Here is a 13,752-nt window from a genome sequence, read left to right as displayed (position 1 = left end):
ACTTGGTTGGCCTAGGCTATGGTAGTCGTATGTGCAACCAAGACTGGGCGTGTTTGATTAAGTATTATGACCACGGGTTCTATCACTAAGAATACAGTAGAAAGTAAGTTAAGGAGTGATACAATGTATGGACACTGGATTTTCTGTTGATTTTTATGTTATAAAAAGAACAGTGATTATTCACCTATAGATAAATTGTTGCAATCTCGAACCTGCAGCCGGAATTTGATTCTTTGCATGAGTTGAAGGTGCCATAGCCTAGCGGTGGAATTTCTCAGCAAAAGACTAATTCAGACACGACAGATAGTTACACAGTTCTGTCGCATCTGGGAGCTGCAAGAAGAAGTTCAACGTAACCTAACAAAGAACGTCACACGTCTGTCATATACATTCATATATATATATATATATGTATATATATATATATATATATATATATATATATATATATATATATATATATATATATATATATATATATATACTCCTTTACGACACGAGACAGACATACAGACATTATTGTAACAAGTTTTTTCAGGTAGCAAGACTTAAAAAAAAAACCTTTATCACCGTGTTGTCTTGATTGCTTTTTTCATTGCTTTTTTTTATAGCTCCTAGCATCTTAATAACAACTACTAATGTTATACAATAAGGATATCTTTAAACAGGTTGGAATGATTTTTTTTCATCGCTCAAACAACACTGGCAAACTTTAATATTACAACTAATTAAACAGGTGTAACAAAAAGTTGCTCCGGCGAACACTTATACAGTGAGCATGTAAATAACTTGTAATATTTTAACATTTATTACATGCACATCTAAATCACATATCACATTGTCCTGTCCACATTACGATGTGTTACCACAGGCTGCTAATCTGTCTATTGTTCAGTGGCGTCGCTAGGTCGGGTGTCACCCGGAGCGGCACTTCGCGGTGCTACCTCCCAAGAAACAAAGTATACATATATATATATATATATATATATATATATATATATATATATATATATATATATATATATATGTATATATATATGAACAGAAAAAACAAGCTGTTATTGGCTTTTATTTATTATCTGTTTATCTGTTAATAACTAATATATAACTGGCATCACAAAGGGAGTTCATCTCACTGATGCACATTAGTTGAACCATTAAAGTATAAACAGAAGTTAACATTATTAATAATTTCTATAAAAACCACATGTGGGCGACCTTCTTTTCGCAAACCACTTGTGATCAAACCCTATATATATATATATATATATATATATATATATATATATATATATATAGTTATTTAGTTATCTACGTCTTACATTTATTGTCGTTTTTGTCCCAGTCCCATCTTCTGCCTCGCACGAGAACTAAACGTTTTGGTTCATCTGCACTGAATATCCCAATCACCCGGGGACATCTGTCGCCGAATAACACGTGACTTAATCATGTAGGCAACACGTCTATGATTAAAAACTTCTCTTGATCTGTGCCCCCCCCCACCTCCCCTCCCTCCCATCCTCGTCCCTACCCTACCAACTCTTAGCCTGACCCCAGAGCTAAACTGTGGGTTTTTCTACACTGAATTTCCTTGATACATCTGTTGCTTAATATCACGTGGCAGATTCATGTAAACCTCTCTTGACCTATACCCCTCCTACCCCTCCCCCCAACTCTTAGCCCAACCCCAGAGCTACCTTATAAGTGTCTCTGCACTTTCTTTTCTCGGTACATTAGTTAGAGACTAGTATCCGCGAGACAACCATCAACCGTATTAGTTCAGTAACGTTAAGATCAAAACCAGCTTTTGTGTAGAACAATAACCTATTGTGCCTCAACCAGTTATAATTTTGATCTACTTGAGTACATTTGATAGGTGAGTTTTCTATAGACGTATCATGTATTACCACCGTCACAAGCGGGACCAACATATCGTGTGTTAACATATTAAATGATTTTTTATAACAAATTTATTTCTCTTTACCGAAAAGGAAATGTTATCTTTTTTTAAATCTTGACCTCTTTTTTGGATAACTTAACTGAAAGATTACTCAGGTTATCGTGTTACCATGGAAACAAATGACCGTTTCCGATTACTGGAAACATTTCAAAATTTTAGTAAAATTCTAAGATTATATACGAACTTACGTAAATGATAGTCAATTTTATGGGTTTTAAGACCGGAAAGTAGATTTCCTTCAGGGTACCGGAAATCGCTGAAAAAGTACAAAGTCGATATCATACTAAGATAATATGTCATTTCTTCAACATAACGGAAACGGTACTCAAGTTATTGTGTTCTTAGACACAAAGAATTTCGAACAGACACGCAGACGAAATTGCAAAACTAAGTTTTTCTGACTCAAGGAGGTGTGAAACGTAGAGAATTGTTTAAATATCGATTTAGATTTTTAGCACGATTGCAATACTTTCTCTATACTCAGTATTCAAGAAAGTAATAACTTAGCTAACTTCTAATCCATTTAGGAGTGTGTAAGAGTAGAAGAACTAACAGTGACGTTATGAACAGGCCATCATTGTTTCTAGAATTTCTCAGTTAATATTTTCACTTTTCAATATATAGATATATATATATATATATATATATATATATATATATATATATATATATATATATATATATATATATATATATATATTCTACTGCATAAAATTGATAAGTAAATTATTTCTTTAATATTTTGTTTAGGTATTGGGTTTGTTACTTATTCACATCGGCTAGTTTCCCCTTTAATGGGAGATCACTCTACTAATAACGGCATTTATACGTTACCTTGACAGTGTTGATTTTTTAAAATTTGAATTTGTGACGCACATACACTGTTGACGTCTGAAGTAGTTAAAATCAGTGATCATTTTCAAGCTGAGGCTAAACAAAATTAAAATTTATCTCCATAGGCAAATGTCGCAATAACTGGTTTCGTCTTTTTTTTTTGGAATCAAGGCAATTAACACACAAGTGTAATTTTTTCTCGGTTGTTTGTGTCATAATATTTTTGATAAATTATTTCAGATTAGTTTTACTTAAATTAATTTAACTAGTTATAAAAAAAAAACTAACGTTTCGAGAAAGTACCATTGCACTGTATAAACTCGGTGGGGAGGTTAGTCTAACACCTGGCAGTTACCTCAAACAAAAGAAGGTATACAAGGTATCCTCAGGTGAGTCTATTTGTGTAGTGTTGTATATTTCATCAGCCGGATCAATAAACAAACATTTAACTTAGTTAAGCCACACCGAATTCCCCACAAACAGCGAGTCAAACGAGAGGACGTTGTATCAAGTCGTGAGCTACTTTTTATTAATGGTGTAAATACCACCATCTGGCGTTAGTTAAAGAAACGCTAACATATAAATACCGCAACATATTAGTATACCGACAAACTGCTTTTACATTTGTCAGTAAAGTTTGATTTCAAGTTCGTTTACTTTTATTTTGTATTGTCGATCTTAAGTCTGATTGTCAATTTAGGCTTTTACTCTAGTTACATATGGAACTATTGCGCTTGCGTTGTTAGAATTACACTTAATAGATTTAAACACATAGTTTGTGTTGAAATTTAAATGTTTAGATGACAGTAATAGATAAGTTAAATGACATAAAAAGAAATAATAAAAAAATACATTTAGGGATTTACACGGAAACAAAAATTCTAATTAAAAATGAATGATTCAGATAAAATTTAGTCTACGTCAAAATAGGTTGTTAATTTGTTTATTTTAAAACATTTTTAACATTGTGTCATATCTTTACAGCAATACACGATGATCACAGTTTTACTTTTGGCGGTATCGTTAGTAGTCCAGACGACATGGTGTGCGCCCAAGGACTTCAGCGCTGCTTTGGGCAAGTCGATTTTGTTCTACGACGCCCAAAGGTAAGTTGAACATACAACAACAATTCAAGCTATGATAACTATAGTTCGAAGAGACATTACTAAAGTTAAAAAATACCGCCTAATTCGGTATTATCTGTTGTTGTAGAGAAGTTTACACATCTTATATTCTTTATCGTTAAAAATTGTGAGGCACGGTTCATTTCTTTTTGTTTAATAAAGAAACATAAGGATAACATCTAAAAGTAATGTAGAAAGTGTATATAGTTAAGTGTCACCACTATAATATCATCAACTTGCCTCTTTACTAGCTAAAACGTTGAGGGTTTAAAAATCTCCAGGTCAGGCAAACTTCCCACTAACAACCCAATTAAATGGAGGGGAGATTCCGCTCTCCGTGACTGTGTGGTGGGGGGCTGGTACGACGCTGGGGACCACGTCAAGTTTGGGCTCCCCATGGCGTCGTCGTCAACACTCTTACTGTGGTCTATGATCAGGTCAGTGTTTTGTTCATGATTACATGTAACCTTTGAGATATCTTTGTACGGTGTATTTGATATAAGTAAATACAAATCTCAATTATCAGATTGATGTAATTCAAAGCTTGAATAATTGTTAAAATATAAGTAAAATTATGTTTTGATTCACTAATTTTTAACAAATTAAAAAAAAAACTCTAGAAAGATACAAATAGCCTAAAATTAGTTGGCCAATATAAGGACAACTAGACACAGTTCACATGCTATCATTACAATCTACAATGTTACATACTGTCTTGGCCATTCAGCAACCTTGTCAAAACGCATATGGCGAAGACACCAAACATCTCCATACTTATAATTGTGTTTTAGCATTATAATTTATTTCACAAACGCCTGGAATATTCACATTAAGACATCACATACCTCAGGTTCAAGGACGGTTACGTCAAGGCCGGTCAGCTGACCCAGGCCTACGACATGATCAAGTGGCCACTGGACTATTTCCTCAAGGCCTGGAACCCAACGACCAAGCAGCTGGTCGTACAGGTGGGGGACGGTAACGCTGACCACGCCTTCTGGGGACGTCCTGAAGATATGACCATGGCGAGACCTTGTCAGAGTGTCAGTGCGTCCAACAAGGTAGGTCCAAAATTTGACCGTTAGAGTTTCCAACGACGAACCCTAAAACCAGACGTTTAGGATTTTCGACAAGGCTCGCCCTAAAGGCAACAGTTTAGAGCTTTTTACAGCACTAGATAAATTTTATATCGGTACATTTAATGATACAAACAGGTTATTCTAAAATTTTCTCTTTCAAAAGGGAAGTGACATAGCAGCTGAGACAGCCGCAGCTCTGGCAGCTGGATCTATTGTGTTTAAAGCCAAAGGTGATACAGCCTACAGTACCCAGCTCCTTACAGCAGCTCAAAGTCTTTATGCTTTTGCTAAGGCCAACAGGTAAAGATCTAACATGTACATTCACAGCCAGTACATATAAAATGTGATTATCATAATTTCACCACAGTGGCTTCACAAGTTATCAACCAGTACTGCACCCCCTTCCTATTTTGTCTAATGGCGTCGATCGATTTGTGCGTATTTTATGTTAATCCACTTATTAATTCATGTAAAAAATCATCGTTTTTACGTTGTAAATTATAAGATTTGATGTCACCCCTCCCCGGTAGTTGGTTGACTAATAAGATATTCAAAATACTTAATAAAACATTTTTTCCTCTGCTGATAGTTTTAAAATTTGCATAGTTAATAGGAAAGATGTTTATCTATAGTCAATTATTAATACAAGTGGATTAAATTTGATTAATTATTAATAAAAATGGCAAATTGCATATTTCTTCTACATATATTTTGCAATTTTCACCATGGTATCTATCCCCCCTATATGGTATCACCGGAGAGATTCGAACCCCACGCCCGTGCCTCACGACGACTCTTCACCGTAGCCATACTCACCAGTCCTACATTCTAACCTCCGCAATTACGCCACAGATTTATTCACTTGAATCACTCACTAACCGTAACTATCTCAACAGGGGAGTATTCCGGGGGTCCGCCCAGTTCTACTCGTCCAGTGGGGACAAGGACGAAATGTGTGAGGCCAGCGCCTGGCTGTACCGGGCCACCAAGAACGCCAATTACCTGAACGACGCCAAGACCTTTGTGGAGGGCACCTGGGCATGGGCCCTGGGCTGGGACGACAAAAGAGGTCAGTGAATTTGAACCGTTGTTTTCAGGAGAGTGGTAAATAATATATAGACAATGGAGAGAGTGGTGTATTTCAGTGTGGGATTCTCTAAATTATTATTGTTGTTAGAAAAGAACGTGGGAAGTTTTTCTTTGGGTATATATATATACTAAGATTTCTTATATTTTGCTCCTTTTATTTCACACTATTTCCTCACATAAAATGTTCTGCTGCTCTAGTCGCCTGCCAGCTCATACTCTATGAGGAGACAAAGAGCACCGTCTACAAGGACGCCGTGGTTGGTTTCCTGGAGAGTTGGATGCCCGGCGGTGGAATCACATACACTCCGTGTGGGTTGGCGTGGAGAGACAAATGGGGAGCCAACAGGTTGGTGTAGGGATTGGCATTTTGGATTTTTAGTATAACGGAGGAATATATTGGTATCATTAATAAAAGGGATAACAATTAGGTTTGATTGGAGATTTGGTGAACAAATTGGCATGGAGAGGCAGAGGCGTAGCGACCTTTCCCGGCGCCCGGGGAGAAACTTTCGATTTGCACCCCCGTCAAGATTTCGATTTGAACCCCCCTCAAACTTTCGATTTATTTTTCCAATCCATTTTGGCGCCCCCTAAGGTTGGCGCCAGGGGACATGTGTCCCCCCCCCCCCTCACTACGCCTCTGTGGAGACGGATGTTTAACATTTTGAAAAAAGGAGATTTGTGTGAAGTGAAGCTTGTGCAAAATTTTTGTTACTATGGGATTAGGGAAGGCTAACAGTAAATGTGCATTATATATATATATATATATATATATATATATATATATATATATATATATATATATATATATATATATATATATATATATATATATATATATATATATATATATATATATATGATGTGATAATTAAAAATTTAAACGAAATACATGTATTTCCCTCCTTTATAAAATGGGATAATGTTAAGCTAAAAGTAATAACCTACTACCGTACCGTATCGTCATTTAATGTTCATGCTTAGGACTATTATTTTTTTAATGCAGTGGGTACTAATAATTTTATCCTACTAAGAATTATTGAAAAATGTACTTAAGTTTGCTAGCCGATCGTTTCTCGTCTAGGTATGCCGGGAACACCGCCTTTGTTGCACTGTTGGCTTCAGAGGCCGGGATCAACCCCGCTAAATACCGGAAGTGGGCTGTCGAACAGATCAATTACCTCCTCGGTGACAACCACCACGACGGTGGATGTTACAGTTTCCAGATTGGATATGGATCAAAGTATCCACGTCAGCCTCACCACAGGGGCGCGTCCTGCCCTAATCGTCCCTCACCATGTGGTCAAGCACAACTGACCGCTACTGGACCAAGCCCTCAGATATTGGTCGGCGCTCTTGTGGGAGGACCTGAAGCGAATGATAACTACCGCGATGTGAGAACGGATTATGTGTTGAACGAGGTAGCAACAGATTATAACTCTGGTTTCCAAGGAGCTCTTGCAGGAATCGTCCATCTTCAAGCAATCAACAGCTTACCCGCCACAAATAACAAATGCCCATGTACTACTACTGGCAGATAAAAAAACATTATTTGTCAATTCGTTCTTTGAAAATAAAATACCAAATGGTTCTTTGAATTATTTCATAACCATAGATCACTAAGTTTTTTTTACATTGAATTTTAAGTGTTTGAAAATACATTTTGGAAATAATCTACACAAGGCACTGAGTGTGTCTTAATTGTCTTGAATATAACAAAATTTATAGAGTGTTGCATTTTTTTTCCGATAAGAGTTTTCTGAAATCTTGAGCAGGAGATGTGTACAGTGATGGAGTAGTTGAAAAGCTCACACCACTGTAGCCGAGTTCTACCCCATTCTAACCAAGCTTCACTTGTCTTCAACTGAACACCTTACCATAAAAACAACTCGTTCCTTTAAGCTACCCATCCACGCCCGTAATTTGTAGTTTAAACTTCATTTAAAAAGTATTGATAAACTGTTAAAAATGTTCAAAATAGTATTCGCGTCCCGTACCTTAACGTCCATTTGGCAATTGGAATAGAGTTCACCTGTTTCACTGACCTCGGAAAAGGAAGGTATAGTGTGGTCAACATTATGACCATCAGCTTTTACTTTCCCTAACGTAAATAAGGGTGGACTCAGACAAGTCTTTGAAGTCGAACGCAAGCTATACCACTCGGCCACGATGTCCCTCCCATATCTTAATTTCCTTTTATTTGGTGTCACCTGAAAGAGTGAACACAAACACAAGGTGACGCTTCTGGAACTTATATTAGAATCGAACAATAGAAACAAACTCAACCTTTTACTTTTTTTACAAAAATGGTTCACAATATTAATCTGCGAGGAAAAGACCCAGAAACTACGATAAATTAAAAAGTAAAATATAATCTGAACATTAAAAAGTAAATGAAAAACCGTACGATAGGTCGCTTCTACGTCTTTTCCACACCACAAGAAAACTTCGTATAATGTTAAACAATATGTGTGCTGTTGCTAAACATTAGTTATATTCTGGTCAAAATAATTTAATTTATGTTTTTGACAACAACGCTCGTAAATTATTTTTTGTATATATTAAGCATTGTATTGGCTACCCTATCTACATGGGATATTATTCACGTATGATGGGAGATTACTCTTTTAAAACTCCGAAATGCAGATTACTTTGACAAAGTTGTTTTTAAAATTTGAATTTGTGACGCACACGACAGTTTTCCCCCCATACAGTTGTCGTCTGCAATTGTTTAAAATCAGTGACATTTTTCAGCCTGAGGCTAATCAAAATGATAAAATCTAGGGCGATAGGCTGACGTCACAATAAAGAGTTCAGTAATTTTTTTTTTCATGTTGGACTTGAGACACGTAAAATACACACCGTAAAGACATCTTTGTGATTTGTATCATAAGGTTTTTGATAAATTATTTTAGTTTAGTCTTAATAAATAAAATAATTTCATAGGTATAACAAAGAAAATTTTGAGACATTTCGACGTATCGTTTTAGTACTATTACACTGTAAACCATTGAAGTGAAAATAATTCTTACTTAATGTATCAAGTATACACACGTACGCTAGTTTGTGTAGTGCTATAATATTTCTTGTTTCGGATCAGTTAAAAGAAATTTAGCCAAATCTAGCCAAACCAAATTCATCACAAACTAGCGGGTCAGCCAAGCCAGCCACATCAAAACCACAAGAAACTAACGAGTCAGCCAAGTCCAACCACACCAAAGTCACCACAAACTAGTAGATCAGGCAAGTCCAGCCACACTAAAATCAACACAAACTATTGGTAGGTCAAACGAGGGCATCAGTGTCAAGTCGTGAGATACTTGTTATCAATGGTGTAAAGACCGCCATCTGGCGTTAGCCTAAGAAACGGTAACACATAAATAAAGAAAGATATTTGTATACCGACATAATTCTAAGAGGAGATTGCACGTACTGGTTGTTTGCTAGTTCATTTGCTTGGTGTTATTATCTTGATGTGAGTTTCGGATTCTAGTTAATTTAGTTACCATAACATTAGTATTGCTAAAAGTTTTTGCACAGAATTAAACACATATTTTGTGTTGACATCTTTAGTGTTCAGATTTACTTCTTAGATAATTCAAATAAAGTTAAAAGAAAAAATTTAAAAAAAAAAATTAAAAAATTCAGTAATTTAAATGGAAACCACTTTAAAAACAGTTAAATATAAGTGACCATTTGGATGTTATAGATCAATTTCTGGGATTGTGTCATATCTTTACATAGTTACAAGATGATCACAGTTTTACTTTTGGCTGTATCGTTGGTGGTCCAGACGACATGGTGTGCGCCCAAGGACTTCAGCGCTGCTTTGGGCAAGTCCATTTTGTTCTACGACGCCCAAAGGTAAGTTGAACATAGAACAATCATTTGATCGAGAACAGGTAAATGTTTAAGGTACATTACTGAAGTAAAATCTACCATCAGGTACCATGTGTTAATTAGATTGCTTAATTATTTTTAATTCCTTAATTTAAGATAATGAAATATTTGTTTATATGTATGTTTGTTTTATGAGCAAACATACGGTTAAAAAAACTTTTACTTACGTTATATATATATATATATATATATATATATATATATATATATATATATATATATATATATATATATATATATATATATATCACTATCGTATCATAAACTTACCTGTACCCAGTAGTTCACATTGACGAATTTTTAAATTCTCCAGGTCAGGTAAACTTCCGGCCAACAACCCCATCCATTGGAGGGGAGACTCTGCCCTCCACGACTGTGTGGTGGGGGGTTGGTACGACGCTGGGGACCACGTTAAGTTTGGTCTTCCCATGTCGTCGTCGTCTACTCTCCTGCTGTGGTCTATGATCAGGTCAGTTTTCTTCCATTGTAATACGTGTCGATGTAGACAGGTTGATTTATGTTTCAATCACCACAAATCTTATTGATTAGATTCGAGAGAATCAACACAACAACAACAAACAAACAAACTAGAAACTTTTCCCGAGTCAGGAATATTCACTCTCAGACACTGCATTCATCAGGTTCAAAGACGGTTACACCAAGGCCGGTCAGCTGAACCAGGCCTACGACATGATCAAGTGGCCACTTGACTACTTCCTCCATGCCTGGAACCCATCGACCAAGCAGCTGGTCGTGCAGGTGGGGGACGGTAACGCTGACCACGCCTTCTGGGGACGTCCTGAAGACATGACCATGGCAAGACCTTGTCAGACCGTCAGTGCTTCAAACAAGGTATGTCCGAAAGCCTAACGGTTAGATCTTCCTACTAAGTATGTCCCAAATCCAAAACGTTACATCTTTTAACATGATAGGTCTTAAAACTAAACGGTTAAATCTTTAAACAAGGTAGATCTAAAGACAAACGGTTAGATCTTCCTACAAAGCATGCCCCAAAGCCAAAACGTTACATCTTTTAACTTGATGAGTCTTAAAACTAAACGCTTAAATCTTTCAACAAGGTAGGTCTAAAAACAAACGGTTAGATCTTCCTACAATGTATGTCCCAAAGCCCATAAGATACATCTTTTAACATGGTCGTTCTTAAAAGTTAACTGTTTGATCTTTTAAAAAGGTAGGAAATACTGCAACAAGAAGCCTCGTGTCTGTTATCTTAGGATTTAAGCCGTCACATGGCGTAACATTTGTATAATTTATTTTGTTTTGTTACAAGCACCTGCAAGACAAAAAGTTTCGATGTTTGGAATAGGCTAAAAATGTTTGGGGTTACGTTCAATGTCAGAGCTATGGCATGGTATTGACTCAGACGAGATAATATTAGGGTTCTAACAAAGCCAAAGTTGTATGTTTGGTGTAACGCTCGCACCGCAATTTAAATTTCAAATAGACTCTATCGACTTTCAGATACAATTTACATTATCAGAAAAATATTTAAGGTAGATATAGGTTGTTAGTATTGTAATTGACTACTAATGACGGCTACAATAGACAAATCTAAACATTCATCCAAAGCTTGTTCAACACACACATATTTTATATCTTTAACAAAACATTCTAAACTAATTTTAATTCATTTGTAACTATCACCTCTACCGTTGGAAAAACCGTTTAACTGCATCAGAAAAGCTTTTTATATCGAAGTATCCAACGATAAAATTGGTTATTCTAAAATCTTTTCTTCCAAAAGGGAAGTGACATAGCAGCTGGGACAGCCGCGGCTCTGGCAGCTGGATCTATTGTGTTTAAAGCCAAAGGTGATACGGCTTACGGCAACCAGCTCCTTTCAGCTGCTGAGAGTCTTTATGCTTTTGCTAAAGCCAACAGGTAAAGATACACCACATTCACACCACACACTTTTGATGCGAGTTTGAGAAGGCGGGAACTAAACATTCCAATTTTACCAGATACAGATTTAGTTGGGTCTCTAATTAACTGTCACTGTCTCCCCAGGGGAATATTCCATGGGTCCGCCCAGTTCTACTCGTCTAGTGCGGACAAGGACGAGATGTGTGAGGCCAGTGCCTGGCTGTACCGGGCCACCAAGAACGCCAATTACCTGAACGACGCCAAGACATTTGTGGAGGATGCCTGGGCCTGGGCACTGGGCTGGGATGACAAGAAAGGTCAGTGAATTTTATACCGGAACTTTCAAGAGAGAGGGGGAATGGTCTATCTCTTGGATGTCTTTTGGTGAGGGTAGTATTTTTCAGGGTGTATCTCTCTTGCTTTCTTGACGTACTTCGAGCAATTTTGTATTGCATTTTTTCTCTAAGATATCTTGAGGGAGATATTATTCATTGATATTTTTTCTGAGATTTCTGATATTTTATTCCTCTAATCTTCTTTTACCTTATATGCTCACATAGTCGCCTGCCAACTAATCCTGTTCGAAGAGACACACACTGCCCACTACAAGGACGCCGTGGTTGGTTTCCTGGAGAGTTGGATGCCCGGCGGTGGAATCACGTACACGCCTTGTGGGTTGGCGTGGAGAGACAAATGGGGAGCCAACAGGTTGGTACAAGTGTTGGAAAGTTCATATGGGTTGGTAGTTTCGTATAGGGGCTGACAAGAAAGTACATCATATAAGGGTGATACTGAGTCGATAGTGGACTTAGACTTTGTATGGAGACAGAGGTTAAACATCTCTGTTTGGAGAAGCTAGTGCTCTTATCGGGAAGGAGTGCTAAAATTTTAATTGAAGTGGATATTTTTGAGCTAATATATATATATTAAAATAATCTACCTTGTAGTCATAAAAGATTGATATTGGAAATACCTAATGAAAAAAGTGCAGTAGATATAAAAAATTTGGTTTTTTTTTCTAGTTTTTGCTTATTGTAGCTAGTGTTATGAAGTTGTTTTTCACCTAGGTATGCCGGAAACACCGCCTTTGTGGCACTGCTGGCTTCAGAGGCCGGGATCAACCCCGCCAAATACCGGAAGTGGGCTGTCGAACAGATCAACTACCTCCTCGGTGACAACCACCACGACGGTGGATGTTACAGTTTCCAGATTGGATATGGATCAAAGTATCCACGTCAACCTCACCACAGAGGTGCATCTTGTCCAAATCGTCCCGCTCCCTGTGGTCAAGCACAACTAACCGCCTCAGGACCAAGCCCCCAGACATTAACCGGCGCACTTGTGGGAGGACCTGAAGCGAACGATAACTACCACGATGTGAGAACGGATTACGTGTTGAACGAGGTAGCAACTGACTATAACGCTGGTTTCCAAGGAGCTCTTGCAGGAATCGTCCATCTCGAGGCTGCCAACAACTTACCCGCCACCAACAACAAATGCCCATGTACCGCTACTGGTTGATAATGCAGAAGTACTTGCCGATTCGTTTGTTGAAAAAAATAAAGTAACAAATGGTTCTCCTTATTATTCTATATTAATAAATAACCAGCTATGTGTATTGATTTTTATAATTTAAATATTTTTATAGAAATAATGTATTATACGAACAGAGTGTCTTTTTAGCGTCTTGAAGGACAGTGTGGTTTAGGGATTAAAACATTTTTTGTACGTTTAAAAAAAACTATGTTGTCCTAAGAATGAATCTAGAGGACATCACAGGAATAAGTCTAAAATGAACGCCTCAAAAAAAAAAAAAAAAAAAAAAAAAACGAAAGCAGAAAAGGCCTAGGGATACGTGGAGGGGCACGGCTGAGATGCCCTT

At 37.0% G+C, this 13,752-nt stretch overlaps 2 protein-coding genes across 2 annotated transcripts; both read left to right on the top strand.

Annotated features, from left to right (window-relative positions):
- The first annotated feature begins 3,323 nt into the window (after positions 1 to 3,323).
- Positions 3,324 to 7,700, top strand: LOC131954367 (endoglucanase E-4-like). Its single transcript, XM_059317993.1, has 8 exons — positions 3,324 to 3,441; positions 3,779 to 3,900; positions 4,200 to 4,355; positions 4,769 to 4,979; positions 5,161 to 5,297; positions 5,894 to 6,066; positions 6,285 to 6,432; positions 7,171 to 7,700. Exons 2-8 carry the CDS (start codon positions 3,788 to 3,790, stop codon positions 7,625 to 7,627), a joined length of 1,395 nt encoding a protein of 464 aa, XP_059173976.1. The 5' UTR covers positions 3,324 to 3,441; positions 3,779 to 3,787; the 3' UTR covers positions 7,628 to 7,700.
- A 1,728-nt stretch (positions 7,701 to 9,428) lies between these two features.
- On the top strand, positions 9,429 to 13,447 carry LOC131954368 (endoglucanase E-4-like). Its single transcript, XM_059317994.1, has 8 exons — positions 9,429 to 9,561; positions 9,831 to 9,950; positions 10,300 to 10,455; positions 10,628 to 10,838; positions 11,752 to 11,888; positions 12,015 to 12,187; positions 12,431 to 12,578; positions 12,938 to 13,447. Exons 2-8 carry the CDS (start codon positions 9,838 to 9,840, stop codon positions 13,389 to 13,391), a joined length of 1,392 nt encoding a protein of 463 aa, XP_059173977.1. The 5' UTR covers positions 9,429 to 9,561; positions 9,831 to 9,837; the 3' UTR covers positions 13,392 to 13,447.
- The last annotated feature ends 305 nt before the right edge of the window (positions 13,448 to 13,752 follow it).

The sequence above is a fragment of the Physella acuta genome, unplaced genomic scaffold, assembly GCF_028476545.2.
Source record: "Physella acuta isolate Inbredline_101_S28 unplaced genomic scaffold, ASM2847654v3 ptg000991l, whole genome shotgun sequence".
NCBI lineage: Eukaryota > Metazoa > Mollusca > Gastropoda > Physidae > Physella > Physella acuta.
The sequence above is the reverse complement of the archived record's forward strand: the minus strand, read 5'-3'. Positions and strand labels throughout refer to the sequence as shown.